Source organism: Rhinatrema bivittatum, chromosome 4 (assembly GCF_901001135.1).
Source record: "Rhinatrema bivittatum chromosome 4, aRhiBiv1.1, whole genome shotgun sequence".
NCBI classification, from domain to species: Eukaryota; Metazoa; Chordata; class Amphibia; order Gymnophiona; family Rhinatrematidae; genus Rhinatrema; species Rhinatrema bivittatum.
The window spans coordinates 70556376-70575913 of record NC_042618.1 but is presented as its reverse complement, the minus strand read 5'-3'; the positions used below and the strand labels follow the sequence as shown (position 1 = coordinate 70575913).

General features: G+C 46.8%; 1 protein-coding gene across 2 annotated transcripts in view; it reads right to left on the bottom strand.

Annotated features, from left to right (window-relative positions):
- The window catches only part of DDHD1 (DDHD domain containing 1), a 302420-nt gene that overhangs the window by 70497 nt on the left and 212385 nt on the right, over positions 1 to 19538 (bottom strand). For both annotated transcript variants that reach the window (XM_029598301.1, XM_029598300.1), the window contains one exon: positions 12847 to 12922. In XM_029598301.1, the coding sequence (XP_029454161.1) occupies positions 12847 to 12922 (76 nt within the window). The remainder of the gene's footprint in view (positions 1 to 12846; positions 12923 to 19538) is intronic.

Genomic DNA, 19538 nt, shown 5'->3' with positions numbered 1-19538 from the left:
TTTATGTGTGGAAGGCTGCTGTGACGCTAGCAGTACCTGAGAACATTAGTGAGTCCGTGATATGAGACTGACCTGTGAGAAGGCGAACTGGTTACTAGTGTGATAGGTAGAGAAGTATGGGAAAAACATATTTGTCATGATCAGAATGTGGGTCTGAGAAACAGTGAACCTCGTCCTGCTGCAGCCTAATGAGAGTTTTGGCTATGAGAGGCTTCAAAAGAGACACATATAAGAGGCCTTTGTTGTAGAACGAGCAAAGGCGTCCATGGGAAAGCATTCTGAGACATGTATAGGGAGTAGAATCTGTCCCCTGTAAGATTCAGTTCGGACACAGAGGGCAAGGTCAGTTGACCTTAGTGCTAAAAGATTTTGCTCGCTACACCTGTAGTCCGAGACCATGCGAGAGGATGGAAACATCTATGAATAAGGTCTGCTAGTGCGCTCGGCAAGTCCGTTAGATAAGTGGCCCGGGAATGCACGGAATGTGCAAGGGCCAAAGGCTAAAGCGGCGCAGCTTCCTGGCAGAGCAGCTAAGAGGTTGTGCGTGCATGTGTGTTGGAATACCACATTGCCACTATGCTATCTGTCTGTATACACAAAGATTTGTTGCAGAGGCAGTATTTTAAGCATAAAAGGCATAATGCATGGCTGGAAGCTCCAGGAAGTTGATGCGAAACTGTATGAAGCAGAATAGACGCATATTGGGTTGGGATTATGTGAATTCGAACTCTTCAAGTAACTCTAAGTAAATGCAACCATGACCAGGACCATCTGAGGATTTGGTTCTAGATCGGTAATATGGATCAAGGACGAAAGCGGTTGAACAGCTTAGAGCGACTGATAATTGAAAATTCCACTGAATCTTACTCATAGCCAATCTGGGTAGATGAGTAAAGTGGATAGTGAAAAACCCCCGTGGCCCATCAATGAAAGAATGAGGGGCTGAGGTTACGTTGCATGCGCTCAGAGATGTATAGGAAATTGTCAGTATGTCTGCGTGGTTGGTGGGCAGGAATTTCGTTGCGACTGTAGTGCCCAGAACTGTTCCATATGGGATTTATGGTAGTTAAACCGCAATCCCAGGTAGAAGATTTATAGTGAGTCGTGGAGAGGATAGAGCCTCTTGCTTGGATTGACTGCTGTTAAACAGTTATGCATGCAAAGAAATCATGAATGATGTTTTACTCCGTAGAGAAAACAGCAGTTACTGCTAGTGAGTTTGGTGAAATACACAAGTTGCCGAAGCTAGTGCACCCGGCAAAACTTGGGATTGGAATGTTGTTGACTCACTATGAAACACATTGAAAGACTAGAGGAGAGAGGCAACCCACTTACTGCGGTAAGGGAAGCATGGTGATGAGAGACACCATTTTACCTGTCCTTTCTGAAGAAAGTTGACATTTCTGAGGTCCAGGGTGGGCGGAGACCATCTACTTTCTGTTGAAAGAAAGAATAGTGAGATAAAAAACTCCCCCCCCCCAACCCCCTGTGCTTTGCAGCATCCGGGGGACTGTACCCTGAACCCAGGTACTAAGTGGGGTGGCCGCTCTGATATCCGGCAAGTTGGGAGACCAGGAGGTGTCCAACTGATAGAACTGATGTAATCTGGATATCAGCTAGTCTCCCATGGGAGCATGAGCGGTAAAAATCTTATCCGCATCTCTGTCTGCTGTGCAAGAAATCATCGAGACTGTCGCCAGGTCTCGAGGTGGGCTTGCAAGTGAGGCAGTGTCTGCTGGATTTTGTGCCTAGCAGACCAGCTGGTGTATCTGGGACTTCAGACCGTAATCAGGATCCAGACGTCAAAGTATTATCGAGAACTGAGTCCTGTTGCTGAAAATGGGAGGATGTCTCGATGCAATCCCAATTATTGGTAGAGAGATTCTCTTGGTGTTGTGTCAATCATAGCCAGCAATAGTGATATGTGACACTAACAAGGTTCTTGGAAGATAACATGACCTAGAACCTTACGAATCCATGTGGCCCAATTTTGTGACCAGGTCTCGATGAGATTGTCGCTGAAGCGGAATTAGAGAATTTACCGTCCTCTGTGGTGGATAGCAGAAGGACGAGTCGGTGACGTGGATTTCGGGAGGCATCGAGGACAGCCTGAAGGACATAATGTCCAACTCAACTCTGTAATCTGGTATGGTAGCGCAGCTACAGATGAGACAGGCTAGGCGTGTCTGGCGCTTCCACATTATTTGTGGTGGCTCAGAACCCCGCACCGGGGTTGGTGGGGAACGCCTCGGGAGCAGAGGAGCACATGACTCATGAACCCAGGCCCTCTTCGCAACTGGCTCAATGTATAATGAAGGCAGTGCGGAATAGGTATACCTTGGAACTCGGCCCGGTCATTCTCCAGCACCGAGGAACTGCCACCGATGTGTGAAACAAGAGGCAGTGGCGATGTCTGTCTCGGCGCTCGGCCCGGTCATTCTCCAGCACCAAGTAAGGTAGCACCGATGTCCTGGATTGCGTCGGTGGCGGACGGTCACCGTGCTGGTGATGATGATTGCCATGGTGCTTGGCCCGGTCTTTCTCCAGCACCGAGGTGGATGCCCTCGCTGTTTTGGATGGCAAGTGGTGACAGACTGTCAGCAAGCCTGCACTGCTCCTGGCACTGTCTAGTGCCCTAGGATGATACGGGCTTTGGTTAAGACCCTGAAGCATGGAGCATTATGTTTAGTCGAGGGCATTGCGTTTAGGTGCTTCGGTAGTATTGACAGTATCAATGGCGGCATTGAAGGCGGCCTCGAGGGTAACATCAACAACATCAATGAAAGCGTCGATGGCACGGGTGGAGCACCGATAACATTGACGGAAGAACCGATGGTATCTGTGTAGGTATCGATGGAATCAAACAGCCATCGATGGCATCAGCGAAATCGATACTGGCATCATTGCATTCGATGGCAGCATCGACAATTCGCTGAGGACATTGACAGCATCGATGGAATAGACGGTGGCACCATGGAACGGCCACGGGCATCGATGACATGGATGAAATTGACACTGCCCTCGACGGCATCAACATGGGCCTTGACATGGGTATGTATGGCATCGGCCCGGGCCTCGGCATCGATAGAATCGACCCAGACATTGATGACATCAATGGCACCGATGTGGGTATTGATGGCACTCATGGAGAGAGCAGTGCCATGGATGTAAACATCGATGGCACTGACAGAACTGATGCGGGGATCGACGGCATTGATGGACCGAGGAGGGGGGGCATCGATGGAGGTAGGACGGCATGGATGGAGGCACCGACGGTATCGAAGGGGGCATCAACTGCTACTAAGGTACTGAGGGAATCGATGAAGGCCTGGATTCGACAGCGGCCCTGGCGGCAACGGTAACCATGGATGTCCCTACCCCACTAGCCCTAATAACCAGGTGGAGGATCGCAGGAAACACTCGCAGGCTTTGTGGGGCTAAAAACAGAGAGAGGGAAGGCCGCAATTCGGTTAGGTAGGCCTGGGAAACCGTTAATGAGGTGACAGGAACCGACCGAAAACCAGGGCAAAGTACTCGCCAAGCGTTGAATAAATGTACGCGAAGGGAGACCTGTGAGGGAAAAATTATTTGTGAAGTAAAACTTCAAGTGTTTCCCTGAGGAAAAGTTGTGAGAGTTTCTCACAGAGCTCCTGACCGCGATGCTAACTGCAGCGCGGAAAAAAGAAGGCTGAGGGGAGATACCTGTGGACACAGGAATAATTGCATACTGAGCATGCTCAGTGCACTCAGTGTGCCAGTGTCAGTCAAAGCTTTCTAGAAACTTTGACAGAAAAGTTTTCCGTGTCAGGGCTCCGTCCTCTGACGTCACCCATATGTGAGGACTCCCATCCTGCTTGTACTGTGAGAATGAGCACATCATGAGCTGCATATTCTGTGTCCTCTGTATGACACCTATACAGCTCTTAACTGTTAACCTGAGCAGACATAAGCTAGAAGCACTCCAAAGCTCTCATTTTCACAAAGACTTTCAGCGTGGTATTTTAAACTAAAAACATTAATAATATATCTTTTTGAGTCCTAATACTACCATATGTAGTTCCCAAAGCTTGCTTTTTTGTTTCTTACCCTGTACAGGTATGTACTTTCAAAGTCAACACATTTAAAAATAAAGACAGACCTGACATCAATTCCATGGAAAATACTGAAAGGCATTATAAAAAAAATAGGATACGGTTATTCATTTGGAGAAGAAGTGATCAGCATGGTTTTAGAATTAAACAGGTTCTGCACAATTTATCGTTTTTTGTAGAATATCATCAACATACCAAATACCGGTAAAGCATTTGTCAGCTTACATTTGAAGTACAGTTAGTTCTATATAATACTCCTCCTCAACAGGGATGTCAACATGTTAGAAAAAGGGCTATTAGGCTAATAAAAGAGGCATAAGGTTTCCATATGCTCAAACGTCTGAACTGGCATACTTCAGTTATTAAATTAAAAATAACATAATTAAAAATAAAATAATTAAAAATAAAATAATTAAAAATAAAGACTTGGGACAGGAGGATTATTTACTATACTATACACATATAATCAATGGGATCTTACAAGTAATCTTTTTTACCCCAAAACATACAAGGAAGAACAGTCAAGTGCTCTACAGCTATGATTCAGTGCAAAAAAGGCCATGCAACTGGGGTGAAAGAAAAAAAAAAAATCAAAGGTTTAGTACACAGCAGGGGGTGACATTAATATGCACCAAACAGGAAAAATCTCAGGATGATCATGTCTGATCTCAAGGTAGCAAAACACTAAGACAGTGACCAAGAGTCAGAGGAATATTAGGATGCATAAGAAAAGGTGTAACTAACTGGAAGAAAGGAGGCGATGATGACTCTGCTCAGGTCATTGGTGAGACCATCTGGAGCACTGTGTCCAAATCCGGATATAGGAGTAGAGGCTACCAAAATAGGGCAGAGTTGGGGGATGTGATTAATAGTTTCAAGTACTTCAAAATGTATAAATAAAACATTTTTAGTGGAAAGAAGTTCTAAAACAAGAGATCTTAATCAGATGCTCAAAGCCAATAGATTCAGGAATAACATTTACAAAAAGGATGGTGGATATAAAAACAGTAAGAGTTCAAGAAACTATGGGGTAAGAACAGAAGATCTCTAATTGCAAAGATGTGAAAGGAAAGCCAGAAATTAGCTGAAGTTTAACAACATTGTAACAAAGTAAACTGGGGAGACTAGACTGGCTTTATCTGCCACTACTTTCTACTTTATTAATTATTTATTTGATTTATATTCTGCTTTCTCAGGTACTTCAAAGTGGATTACATTCAGGTATTGTAAAAATGTCTCCATCCTCAGAGGACTCGCAATCTGATGCAGAAAACTGAGCATTAAAACTGGGCACTGCAAATCAGCGCAGTTTCCTAATGCACAGGCTAAATATATACCGTATATATATATTTTTTTAAACTCCTGATGCAGTAAGCTGATAGTATGCTATTGCATCAGGAATTAAAATGAGTGCTCACCCAGTTAAAACTTGTATTCAGCATGGGCTAAACAAACACTTTATTTCAAGAGGGAAGGGGGCTGAGAAAGCTGCCAGCGGGGAGACTTCTGATATCCGGCTCAGTGGCGGAGAATAAGTACAAACTTATCCAGCTATCCGGCTGCAGGTAGCTGCTACCATTTAGCCAGATGAGTCAGTACTTATCCAGCTATCTGGCACAGTTTGCCAGTAATTAGCCAGATAAGTACTTATCTGACTAAAGATGCATCAGATAGCTTGAAAAGTACTGACTTATCCAGATAAGTTGGGTTAAGTGGCAGAGGAGCGGGAAAGACAAAAAAATTTTTAGGTAACTGTATAGCTTCGCTGGACCTAGGCATAAAGTCTCCAGTGTTTAAAAAAAAGAGTGTGTTCAGCCAGCGCGTCTCTCTCCATTGGGAATGCATACTTAATACCCTCATTTGCATGGAATTTCCAAGCAAGGGCGCTATGCTGACCACATTTTTGAATGCTCATTTTGTAAATGTAAAACTCCTTGCTGCATTGGCAGTAAGATTTATGCTCACAAAATGACATTCAAGTCCAGTTAAACCTGTGCGTTCAGGTGAATGCACCTCTCTGCATTGGCCTATAAGTTGGTACCTGAGGCAATGAGAAGGGTAAAGTGACTTGTCCAAGGTCAAAGGAGTGGGATTTGAACCCTGGCCTACCTGGGTCACACAGCCCATTCCTCCACTAATCACCCTCTAAGGCTAAAGGGAAATAGATTTCAGCATGTTCCCAGGAAAGGATTCTTAAACTCAGACTGGTGGAATTATGAAATGTTTTGGAAAACAAAGTCTTTGGTACAATAAATAACTAAAAAAAAAAAACTGGACACATTTTTGGAAAAAACAATTATACAAGTATGAAGTAGTTAAGACATAGGGGAGAAGCATTTATCCAGGGATTTAAGTTAACTCCATATGTGTGGTTAAGAATGGCTTTTTCACTGTGCAATAGAATGGGGTACAATTGCAATGAGTTTTTTTTCCCTGTTCCCCTAGATCACCAAAGACATAGTCATCAAGAAATCTAATTTATTTTTATTTAATTTTATAATCTACCTTTCAGGCACTGATGGACTTCCGGACTTTTTCACTTTATATAACACAATCTTTCCTGAGTGTCAGTCTAAAACTCACATTCATATGACCAGAGTTGCGCACACAGACACATGCGGCCATAGCCTCAAAAGACAGATGCACATACACAGCCCCGTTTACAGAGTTACAACCTCTATGGACAACACTGAATACTGAAGAGACAACAGAACCTACATCAGCGCCATAGCATTTCATTCTCCCCTAGGAACCAAAGTTTCTCTAGCCTGATCCCTCGCTACTTCTCTCTGTCCCGAAGGTCACAGGGAACGTATCTCTTTCTTCTCTCCCCTAATGACTCTCCCAAGGTGCTTCTCTCTTCCAAAACACTAACGTTCCTCATTTGTTGATGTCACCATCTGTATGGCAGATGATTGGAATATCTAGCCAAGCAATAACCTGTTTGGACACTGGATTACTGACTGTACTATGGGATCAATATTAAAAAAACCAAACCTGCTCAGCTTTACCCAATTGTCTTTACATGGGTATTCATTTGCACTTACCTGGCTAATTGTGCAGCTAAATATCTGGCTAAATCTACCCATAACACTTCTTATTTATTGATTAGCAAAATGTGTTGCTCACCTCACTATAGAAGTGTTCAGAACGAGGCATAAAAATTAAAAATGGCAATGATTGTTAAAACAGTGCCAAATTAACAATCAATTGTAGAATAAAACAAAAGAAACTATTCCATGCACAGTGAATATTAAGTGAGTTGGGTCAATGACCAGCTGTCAGATAAATGGCTATATCACTTTATACATATATTTAATATACCATCAAATCGCTGTATTTGTATGACCAGTGTTGCCTGGATAAATTTAGCCAATTAGCACTGAATATTGCACTAACCAACTAAATTTGAAAGCCCACCTCATGAATGCCTCCAACTTAGCACCTTTTTTAATCAGATAAATTTGTGTGACTTGCGATTTTAATTGCACAAATTGGAGAAATTAGTTACCTGATAATTTCGTTTTCCTTAGTGTAGACAGATGGACTCAGGACCAATAGGTATTGTGCTCTTCTGCTAGCAGATGGGAGACTGAGTCAGATTTCAAAGCTGACATCACTCTAGATATACACCTGCAGTAACCTCAGCTCTTCAGTATTCTCTTCGAAAAGCCATTGTGGATATATCTTTGCTTAAATAACTTGATTAAACTTGTGTAAAACTTGAACTGGTTCAACTAATTTCCAAACTGGAAGCCGCCAGTGCATTCAACCAATTAATGCCGACACCAGACTAACTGTGGGTGTCTTGAACTAGGGGTAGGCCACAGCTTACCCATATTTTCTTAGTCTCAAGGTTTGTTATCTGAGGTTCTCCTTTTCTGGGACAGCCATGGGCGGGATGCTGAGTCCATCTGTCTACACTAAGGAAAACAAAATTATCAGGTAAGTAATTTCTCCATTTCCTAGCGTGTAGTCAGATGGACTCAGGACCAATGGGATGTACAAAAGCTATTCCTGGACAGGGTGGGAGGCTGCTCGTGGCCCACTTAATACTGTCCTTGCGAAGGCTGTGCCTTCCCGGGCCTGAACATCCAGGTGGTAGAACCTGGAGAAGGTGTGTATGGAGGACCATGTTGCTGCCCAACAGATCTCGGAGGGCAACAGCAGCTTGGTTTCTGCCCAGGAGACTGCCTGGGCCCTCGTAGAATGAGCCTTAACTTGTAGAGGTAAGGGCTTTCCTGCCTCTATGTAGGCTGCCTTGATTACTTTTTTGATCCAGTGGGCTATGGTTGCCACGAGGCCACTTCTCCTTGTTTCTTCCCGCTGTGAAGAACGAATAAGCGATCCGTTTTTTGCACCAGTTCCGATCTTTCCAGGTATCGCACCAGGAGTCTACCGACATTCAGGTGGCAAAGAAGGCGTGAGTCTTCAGAGTTCTTATGCTCATCCAGAGCTGGTAGCAAGATGGTTTGATTCAAGTGAAACTCGGAAACCACTTTCGGAAGGAAGGAGGGGACCAGTGCGTGGTTGTATGGTTCCAGATGTGAACCTGAGGAACGGTTCCCAACAGGATAGAGCCTGTCATTCAGAGATGCGACGACCTGAACATATTGCCACCAGGAATGCCGTCTTCAATGTTAAGAGGCATAGTGACAGACCGCGTGTTGGTCTGAAGGAAGCCCCAGCTAGGAAGTCTAATACTAGACTGAGATTCCATAGAGGCACTGGCCACTTTAGGGGTGGTCGGAGTTGTTTAACCCCTTTCAGGAAGCGTGACAAGTCCAGATGGGTTGATAGCCGGTTACCGTCCACTTCTGATCTGAAGCAGGTCAGTGCGGCTACTTGGACCTTGAGGGAGTTGAGTGACAACCCCTTCTTCATAACGTCCTGTAGGAACTCTAGAATCATGGGAATCTTGGCTGCCTGCGGGAGAATCCCGTGGTACTCACACCAGGCTTCGAATACTCTCCAGATCCGTATGTATGACAGGGAAGTGGAGAACTTGCGTGCTCAGAGTAGGGTGTCAATCACGGACTTTGAGTAACCGTGCTTCTTCAAGCGCGTCCTCTCAAGGGCCAGCCTGCAAGAGAGAATCGAGACGGATTTTCGTGGAGAATTGGGCCCTGCCGGAGAAGGTCCCTGTGTGGAAGTAGGCACAGAGGGTTCCCCGCAAGGAGTCTTTGCCTGTCTACGTACCATGGTTGTCCCTGGCCATCAGTTCCTGACAGCGGGCTCCTCACCCTCGCAGGCTCACATCTGTGGTGAGCAAGATCCAGTTCGGTGGGGATAGGCTTACTCCTCTGCTTAGGTGATCTTCCTGTAGCCACTAATGGAGCTGAGAAAGTACCTCTGCTGGTAGTTGGAGGAGACTTGAGAAGTCCTGGGACAGTGGGCTCCATTGTGACAGTAAGGAGCGCTGAAGCAGTTGCATATGGGCCCTTGCCCAAGGGACGACTTCCAGGGTAGATGCCACGAGGCCGAGGACTTGAAGACAGCCCCATACCTTGGGGCGTGCATTGGTCATCAATCGTCGTAACTGTTCCATCAGTTTCCTTGTCCTCGGGGGAGGGAGGAAGACTTTGTTCTGTTTGGTGTCGAAACGGGCCCCCAGGTACTCTAGCGATTAAGAGGGCTGCAGACTGCTCTTGCCCATGATCACGACCCAACCAAGTTCCTGCAGTAGGCTCTTGACTTTGCTGGTCACCTGCCGGCTCTCTTCAGAAGACTTTGCCCTGATTAGCCAATTGTCCAGGTAAGGGTGTACCAAGATCCCTTCCTTCCTCAGTGTTGCCTCCACGACCACCATGATTTTGGTGAAGGTTCTGGGGGTGGTTGCTAGGCCAAAGGTTAGTGCTTGGAACTGGTAATGGTGACCCAGTATCGCAAAGCACAGGAAGTGCTGGTGATCCTGATGGAATGGGATGTGAAGGTAGGCTTCGGAAAGGTCCAGGGAAGTTAGACTCTCCCGGTTGTACTGCCATTATTACGGAGTGAAGAGTTTCCATGTGGAAGTGTAGAACCCACAGTTGGCTGTTGACGTTCTTGAGGTCCAGGATGGGCTGGAAAGATACTTTCTTCTTGGGAACGAAAAAATAGATGGAATAGTGCCCAGTATTTTGTTGAGGTATGAGAACCGGAGTTATTTCCTTCAGACTGAGTAGTTTTGTTAGAGTGGTTTCTACTGCCAGTGTCTTGGAATGGGAGTGGCAGGATGACATCATAAATTTGTCTCGAGGGATGCTGCAGAATGCCAGAGAGTAACCTTCTCGAATGATGTTTAGAACCCATTTGTCTGACATTATCTTGACCCATCTTTGGTAGAAGAGGGCAAGTCGACCCCCTATATCCTCTTCCTGTGGACGGGTCGGCCCATTCTCATTGTGGAGCATGGCTGGAGCCTGCCCCGGGCCTGCTCCCCTCTTGGTCTGTTTGTTCTGAAAGGGCTGGGACCTTCTGGAGGGACGAGGTGCCTGGAGCTGCGAGTTCCTGTAGGGTCTAAAGCGCTGCGATCCTCTGCCCTTAGTTCTTCTGGGGGAGGGACACTGAAATCTTTTACTCCTATCTTCTGGTAGCCCCATTTGCTGGCTAACTTCTCCAATTCGCTTCTGAACAAGAGAGATCCTTTAAAAGGCATTCTTGTGAGATTCACTTTAGATGTCGTGTCCGCAGACCAATTCCATAGCCATAGTTGTCTTCTGGCTGCCATTACAGAGGCAACGCCCGTGGCTGAGGTGCGTATCAGGTCTGAGCTTGTGCCCGTGAGGAAGGCTGCTGCAGGTTCCATCATCTCACCGGTATACGTTCCGGAGTTATTTGCCTCTCTCGAGAGGAGCAAGCAGGAACGTGCCACCAATGCACAGCAGGAAGCAATCTGCAGTGTCATTGCTGTTGCGTCGAAGGCCTGCTTAAGGATGGATTCCAATCGTCTGTCCTGAGTGTCCTTCAATGCAGCCCCTCCCTCAACGGGAATCGTTGTTCGCTTTGAGACGGCACAGACCATAGCGTCCACTTTTGGGAAACACAGGCGTTCTTTGGTAGATGGTTCTAGAGGGTATAGGGCTTCCAAGGCCCGACCCCCTTTGAAGCTAGCCTCCGGGGCATCCCATTCCAGGTCAACCAGTTCCTGGATGGCTTCCATCATTGGAAAGTAGCATGAGGCCTTACGAAGGGACACCAAAATGGGGTGGTTCTTTGGTTCCGCCATAGGGTCCGTGCCAGGAATACCCAGCGTCTTCAGAGTCTGGGAAACTAGGGCGAAGCATGGCTCTGTATGGTTCCATTCCTGAAGGGATTTCTCCTTCTTCCAGGGAGTCACTCTCATCATCTGAGGTGTCTGGGTCCCTGTTAGGGAAGTTCTTGTTAGGCGAGGCATGTCTTGAGGCATCCGAGCAGGGCCGGGAGGATCTTGTGCTTCCAGCAGGGGTTGAGCCTGGGGTGCAGCTGGGGCTGATTGTGCCTGAACAAAGGCTTGCAGCCCTTGGAAAAAATCCAACCAGGAGAAGGTCCCTGGTCCATGTTAATCCCAGGGGGAGTCAGAGTAGGGGCTCCAAAGGTGCCCTCCTGTGGAGAAGCCATCTTGGAGATGCAAAGGTCTGGGGAGCTATCTTAAGTAGTTCTGGAACCATCTCCCGACAGTAAGGGACTAGGTTTTGGTTCCCCCTGGGCTTCTTCGCAATGTTGACACAGGCAGGACTCCAATTCAGGCTGCGCGGCTCTTATGTGGCAGGCTGTGCAAAGAGAGTGCCTTCTGGCCTTCTTGGGCACCGCTGCCATTGTTTCTATGTGTTTGCGCATGTGCAGTTGTAAGCGCGGCTGTGCGTGTAGTTATGCTCACGGGTGCACTCAGTTGTATTGAACGCATACAAGTTAGGAACATCGGCCGCCCGACCTCCCCCGTGCGTACCGCCGGTGAGAAGGGAAGATGGCACCAACGACCCCCGCGCATAAGATGGTGCCCCCCGAGGGTCTCCACATGTGTTGACCCTTGCACCGGATCAGGCCCTAGCCTAACCAAGGCTGCTCAACCCGATCGGTGCTACCTTCTAACCTCGCCGGGACGGATTTGGTATGGCAATCCAAGCTGTGGAGACTGGAGATCTGAATTTAAAGATTTTTTTCTTACCTGGTCTTGACGCTTACCGATCGTGTGCCGGACGGTCTCCAGCTGCGGGGGGAGAGGGAATTACTTTCACCGCCGTGCTCGTTTCTGCACCCACTGCCTTTCAGCCACACTGGGGGGCTAAGTCCATGCTGGGAACCGGCTACCGGACCAAGGCACACTTCTGAGGGATATCGGAGATCAACCTTTAGGAATTCTCGACTGGGGGAGGGACCCTTAGGTATCACCGCAGGAGAGCAGGGCTCGATCTTCCTTAAGGTAAATTTTGTTTCTTCTTTGCTGTAATTCTTAACACTATTCTAGTGTGGGATAGTGTCCGCATCTGCTAGGAGATGGAGAGATATTGAAGAGCTGAGGTTACTGCAGGGGTATATCTAGAGTGATGTCAGCTTTTAAATCTGACTCCGTCTCTCATCTGCTAGCAGAAAAGCACAATACCCATTGGTCCTGAGTCCATCTGGCTATACGCTAGGAAATTATAGATTTTATTTGTTAGAACCGTTATTCCAACAGATATCAAAATGATGTACAATAAGATCAAATGGTTTAAAAAGGTTAGCAAAGTTTATCCGGTTAAATTCATTAACAAAATGTTTAACTTACTATTAATGAAATAATTTGAAATTCACATACCTTAAATCTTAAGGTAGGTGTTTTTGATATTGCTGGTGTCTTTAATCCTTCCAACTGTTGTTCTAGCTTTTTTAATCTAGGACAAACAATTATGCCATAAGATAAACAATTCTATCAATTCTGTTTAATATTCTATTTACAGAATGGGGAAAAAAGCAGTTAAAGTATCAAATTCTATTTTCAAGGCAAGCTTTCTTCAATTGAGCAGTCTTCCTCTAGAGAGCAATGCACTCCAAAAGCACTATCATTAAAAACACTTACTTTCAAAGGGTATTCAGTACCACACCAAAGTATCTCAAGATCGAACGTCGGTATATAAAAATAAATAAATAAATAAATAAATAGATAGATGGTGTTAGCTATTTATCTTGATAAGCTGCTCAATTGCAGATCTCGACACACAGAACATGTTTCAAGTGCCAATCCATTCTAAATTGATACCGATAGAAACTGAAACATAAAAATCAGTGAAGTAATATTTAAAATAATTTATAATCCACACACATTCAAAAAAATGTTCATGGTGGAGCACAGAAACCATACATTCATAATGCAACCTAAGATAATAAGACACAACAAAAACTGGGAGGTCATATCAGAAGCCACTTGTTAAAAGCTGCATCAATCAAAAGAAGTGATATCAAAAGCCTACTTAAATAGCTTGGCAGATGACTTAGCTGCTTAGGTAGTTCATAACTGCTCAGGTAAAGAGTTCCAGATCAGTGGACTAGCCACAGAAAAGGCTTGATCACAAGTAGCATCAAGGTATGCCAACTTAGAAGAAGGAACGTCAAATAAGCCTCCGTTTGTAGATCTCAAACATGAGGGTTTATAGATTTGCAGAACAGCAGCTTAAGAATTATCATGGCCAACTTGAATCTAACTTGCCACTGGACAGGCAGCTAATGACGAGAAGACAACACAAGGGTAATATGGTCATGCATCTTTGCCCCAGACAGAATCCCTGCTGCAGTATTCTGCACAATTTGTAAAGCTCACATGGCATTTGCTGGGAAGCCAGTATAAAGAGAATTACAATAATCAATGCCTGTTTAAACAAGAGCCCTGAAGTACAGTCAAAATCCTGTTCTAGTAGAGGCTAGCCTTCTCAACATACATAATAAAAAAAAACCAACCAGATGTTCTCACTACTGATTTAATGAGGGCACATGGAAAGGTTACTATCAAAAACATCACAAAACATTTGTGCTTGCTGGGAAATCGAGATATTGAAGCTCTCAAACTGAAAAACAGGAAGGGCATTGGACAAGGGAAGTCTACTCAAAATAATTCTCAGTTTTTCAACATTGAGCACAAGTCTAAGCACGTCAACTAACTGCATTTGCTATTTTCTTAGCTGCCAATTAATGAACATTTAGAAAGGGAGAGCTCGAAAACTAAAGAGTACAACCTCTGCCTTACAAACAGTTGAGCTACATAGTTTAATGTATGTAATACTAGAGAGGAACCAGGGTGTCCAACTCTGGTCCTCAAGAGCCACAAACAGGCCTAATTTTCAGGATACCCACAAGGAATACGCATATTTGCCTAAGGTAGAAGGCGTTCATGCAAATATCATGCATATTCCTTGTGGATATCCTGAAAATCAGACCTGTTTGTGGCTCTTGAGGATCAGAGTTGGCTACCCCTGGACTAGGACATGAAATGGGTCCATGAAATGGGTCCAAATGATACCACACTTAGTGAAAAATTCAAACTCGCAATGAGAATGTGATTAAGGGATACTGTTATGATTAGTAAAAAAGGCAGATTTTGTTAAACACCGTTTGTTACCACCTGTTAATTACACTTTGCATTTCACTAAGCATTCCAATTTTTAAACAAAATTGTTAAAGTTCTAGGACCTGTGCCATACCATAAGAGCCATACCAAAAGAGCACATATTTCTTTACAAGTGCGATAGAGCAGGGGTGGCCAACCTGTTGGCTTGGGAGCCGCTTGTGGCTCTTGTCCTCTTGTCCCAATAACAACTGGGCAGCACTGCAGAGGCCAGAAAAGGATAGGCTGAAACAGAGGCCATAGCACAGAAAGGTAGAGAAGAGCCAGTCAGCTCCCTGGCCCAGCTTCCCTATTCTGTCCTTGCTCCAACCACAGTTCCCTCTAAGCTGAGCACATGAGCAATTGCTCATATATTTCAGAGCTTCGCTCAGAGGTTTTACATGGTCGCTCACATAAATTTTTCTTTGTGCTATATACAAAAATGCAATGCTAATACTGGCACTCAAAAATTGTTTGTTTAAAAAAATTGTTGCTCACACAAAAATAAATAAATAAATACATTTTTGCACACACCTAGTAACTCCTAGAATTTGCTCCAACCTACCTGCTGCCTGGAGTAGAGGGTTCTTCTCTGTTCTGCTGTCTGGAGAGAACTTTATTTTATTAAGATTTTTTATGTACCACAACGTCCACATTAATATCAAAGCAGTTTACAATGAAGGAAGGGCTGGAGTGGGTACTGCCCCAGGCCCAGCAAATCACTGTGCTCCCAAGGATCTGAACGTCAGCTGACAGTAGAAAGGAGAATGGAGTCACTTGGACTACAAGTCAAGCCATAATGATTTGCATAAGGGAAAGGGAGTGAATGCTGAAAGGGAATGAAAGGAAAATAGGGTGAATGAGGTGGTAAATGCTTGGGCAGCCAATGTGAGAAAATACTTGGGGGAGAAGAGAAATGCAAGGGCTGGCTAAGACATAAGATGCTGGAAGGTCTTCGCCACCAGGAATATGGCTTTCCAGGTGAGGAACTTCAGGTTGCAGGACTGCAACGGTTCAAAAAGGAGAGCGCATAAGCCGTGCCAGGACAATGTTGAGATCCCAGGATGCAATAGGAGGCCGAAGGGGGCTTCAGCTGGAGAAGACCCCGCATAAAACGGCCTACTAAAGGTTGCACCAAAATAGGCGTGCCAGCAACACCAAGATGGTATGCACTGACAGTGCTGAGGTGAAACTTGACTGAGCTGGTTTGCAGCCCAGACTCGGAGAGATGCCACAGGTAGTCCAGTAGCCGAGGGAGGGGGCATGAGAAAGGATCCAAGTCATGCTCCGCACACCAAATGGAAAACCGTTTCCACTTCAAGCTGTAAGATTTTTTGGTGGAAGTCTTCCAAGATGCCACCAGAACCTGAAAGACACAGTCCAAGAGTGCCAAGGGTTGAAGGACTATGCGCTCAACATCCACGCCGTCATAGCCAACGCATTGAGGTTCAGATGGTGTAGGGTGCTCTGATACTGAGAGAAGAGATTGGGCACTGTCCCCAGCCGGATCGGGGTCCGTATCGACAGGTCCTGCAGAAGCGGGAACCAGACCTGCTGGGGCCAAAAGGGCGCCATGAGCATCATGGTCCCTCTGTCCTGTTGAAGTGTCAACAACGTCTTCAAGAGGAGCGACAGTGAAGGATAGGCATATAGCAAGCCTCTCTCCCAGTGGAGGGAAAGGGCTTCGAAGGCTGGACGCCCGACCATAGGGAACAGAACCTGCTCACTTTGTGGTTGTGGAGGGAAGAGAAAAGATCCAGATCTGGTGTACCCACCCGGCGAAACAGTTCGGCTGCCACCTCCGGTTTGAGTGACCACTCATGGGGCTGGAAGCAGCGGCTTAAGCGATCCGCCAACACATTCAGATTGCCAGGCATGTACGTGGCTTGGAGAGACATCCCCTGAGACAGGGCCAGGTCCACACTTGTACTGCCTCCAGACAGAGCAGGAATGAGCCCGTGCCACCCTACTTGTTGATATACAATATCACTACTTGGTTGTCTCTCCGAATCAGGATTTCCTTGTGTGACAACTGGTCTTTGAGAGCCCACAAGGCATAACGGATTGCCTGAAGCTCCAGGAAGTTTATTTGACAACGGGCTTTGGAGGCGGTCCAGAGACCCTATGTATGGATACTGTTCACATGGGCTCCCCAGCCCTGAAAAGAGGCATCGGTGGTGAGGACCACATGAGGTGGAGCAGCCTGGAAGGAAAGCCCCTTCTCCAAGTGGAGAGATCTTCTCATCAGGACAGAGACACTCGCAGGGGATCTGTGACTGCACCGGAGGTCTCGAGGTCTTGGAAGGCCTGTAGCCATTGGGACTGTAAGGTCCATTGAGCCCTCTACATGCAAAGTCAAGCGAGAGAGGTCACATGAATGGAAGCTGCCATGTGGCCTAGCAGGCAGAGTAGAAGATGGGCAGATACCTGCCGGCTGTTCCGGACAAGAGTGGCCAGCAAGGTGAGGGCAAGAGCCCGATCCTTGGGCAGAAATGCTCTCGCCTGTGCCATATCCAGTCTGGCCCCTATACAGTCCAGCTGAGGAGACGGATAGAGATGAGACTTGAGGTAGTTGATGACAAACCCTAAAAGTCTGTAGCGTCTGCACTGTCAGGGCCAGAGCACTCAAGGCCCCCGCATAGGAATAGCTTTTGACCAACCAATCGTCTAGGTATGAGAAGACATGCACCGACCGACAACTGAGAAAGGTGGCTACTATTGTTAGGCATTTGGTGAAAATGCGGGGGGCTGAGGCCAGCTTGAAGGGCAGCACCCTGTACTGGTAATGGGCCTCCCTCACCACAAAGCGGAGGTACTTCCGGTGGCTGGGGAAAATGGCTGTGTGAGTGTAAGCCTCTTTGAGATCGAGGGATTAGAGCCAGTCTCCTTTTCTGAGGAGTGGGATCAACATGCCCAGAGAGACCATCTTGAACTTTTCTCTTGCGAGAAACTTGTTCAACACCCTGAGGTCGAGGATGGGGCGCAAGCTGCCATTCCTTTTCAGAATGAGGAAATACCTTGAATAGGACCCTTGGCCCTGCTGATGGCAAGGGACCGGTTCCACTGCACTCGCTACAAGGAGGGCGGAGAGTTCCAGCTGAATAACGACCTGTTGAGCGGAAGAACTCCACGATGGACATGGGGGAGAAGCCTCTGGGAGCAGACTGAAGTTTAGACGGTACCTCTGATGGATGATAGTAAGGACCCAGTGGTCCGACGTGATCTTTTCCTAGCGATGGGTGAAGCCAAGAGCCTGGGTCCTATTGGCGATCCGACGCCAGGGGTACAGTCAACTGACTTCACTCCCTCGCTGCCCGTCAAAAGCCTGTGGCCGGGGCTTTCTGGGGCACCGGCTGGGGTCTAGGCCCTCACTATTGGCTTGGGCGGCCCCTGGAGCTGGTGTGAGGTATGCTTGCCCTGGAGGCAGGAGGATAATATTTCCTCTGCCTGTAAAAGGGCTTCCGGGATCCCAGCCTGGGGGGGCTCCTAGCTGAGGTCAGGGCATCAGAGATGCTGGTGGAAAGGTGTTGAGGGCTTTCATGATGGTCCTTCAATTGTGCTACCGCATCCTGGACTTTATCCCCAAAAAGGTTTTCACCTGTGCAGGGAAGGTCGGTTAGCCTTCTTGGACTTCTGGACGGAGGCTCTGAGCCATGCCATTCTCCGGGCGCCGATGCCTACCATGGCTATGTGGGCCGCTGTCTCAAAAACATCATAGGTGGAAAGCACCTCGTTTTTGCCAGCCTCTAGACCCAGTAGGCAATAGCTGAGAGTGCCTCTTGTTGTTGAGGTAGGCCCTCTACGAAGTCCTGGATCTGCTTCCAGAGGTTCCGGTTGAACTGGGTCATATATAGCTGGTATGCGGCGACGTGGGCAACCAGCATGACACCTTGGAAGACCTTTCTTTGTTTTTTTCCATTTAAAGTTTAAGGCCAAACCAAGAACAAGACATATACACAGCCCTTATACATGTAACATCTTAATAACTATACTCAATACTGGCCAAACATTTTATAGTTTTCCATCCCTTCCCTATCCTCCCTCCCCTTTTGATCATCCATCACCTTTTAAATAATTATAATAAGTATTTGTCTATAAGAAGGAAATTATAGAATCAAATATTAAACATAAGTTCCATAACACCTCTCCAACACATACATCATTAAATAACTTTCTTTACCCAGTCTTCGTAGGGTTGCCAAATTTTAATAAAGTTGCCCATAGTGTCTGATTGGATCTTGGAACTCCTTTTTGCCCAAGGCATCAAGCTCCCTGTGCTCTCACTCCGGGGGGCTGAGGCATGGGTGCGGGAGTGCCGGGCCTTTTTTTTTTTTAGGGCAGACTCCACGACCACCAACTGGTGAGGGAGGTGCCACTTCTCAAACCCCATGGCCTGCTGCACCAAATAGGTGGCATCAGCCTTTCTGTTGACGGGGGAGATAGACATGGGGTATTCCCACATCCGGAGGAAGAGGTCCTTGAAGATGGGGATAGGGACTGCCACGATCTCCTTAAGAGCATCGAACTGGAGTACTTCCAGCATCTTATGTCATGAATCCTACTCTGTAAGCAGCTGAAAGGGAATGGCTTCAGTCATGGTCCTGACAAACCCTGCAAAAGACAGATCCTTGGGGGGCAACTGGCACTGTTCCTCCAGTGGGGAGGGCTCAGAGAGGTCATCTGAATAATCAGAGGACGAGTCTGTGGAGTCATCACTCCAAGGATCGTAAGGCTCTTCCTCCTCACTGGGACCAGCGTACCGTGGGTGAGGTCCATCAGCCATCAGCCCTGGGCTCCGATGGCTTCGGAGGCCTCGAGGGCATTGTGGGAATCGATGGTTCCCCTGACACCGAGGGGATTGGAGACCGCGGGAGGCCGGAAGGAACCGGAAAAGGCTCAGGGAACTGTGGCCT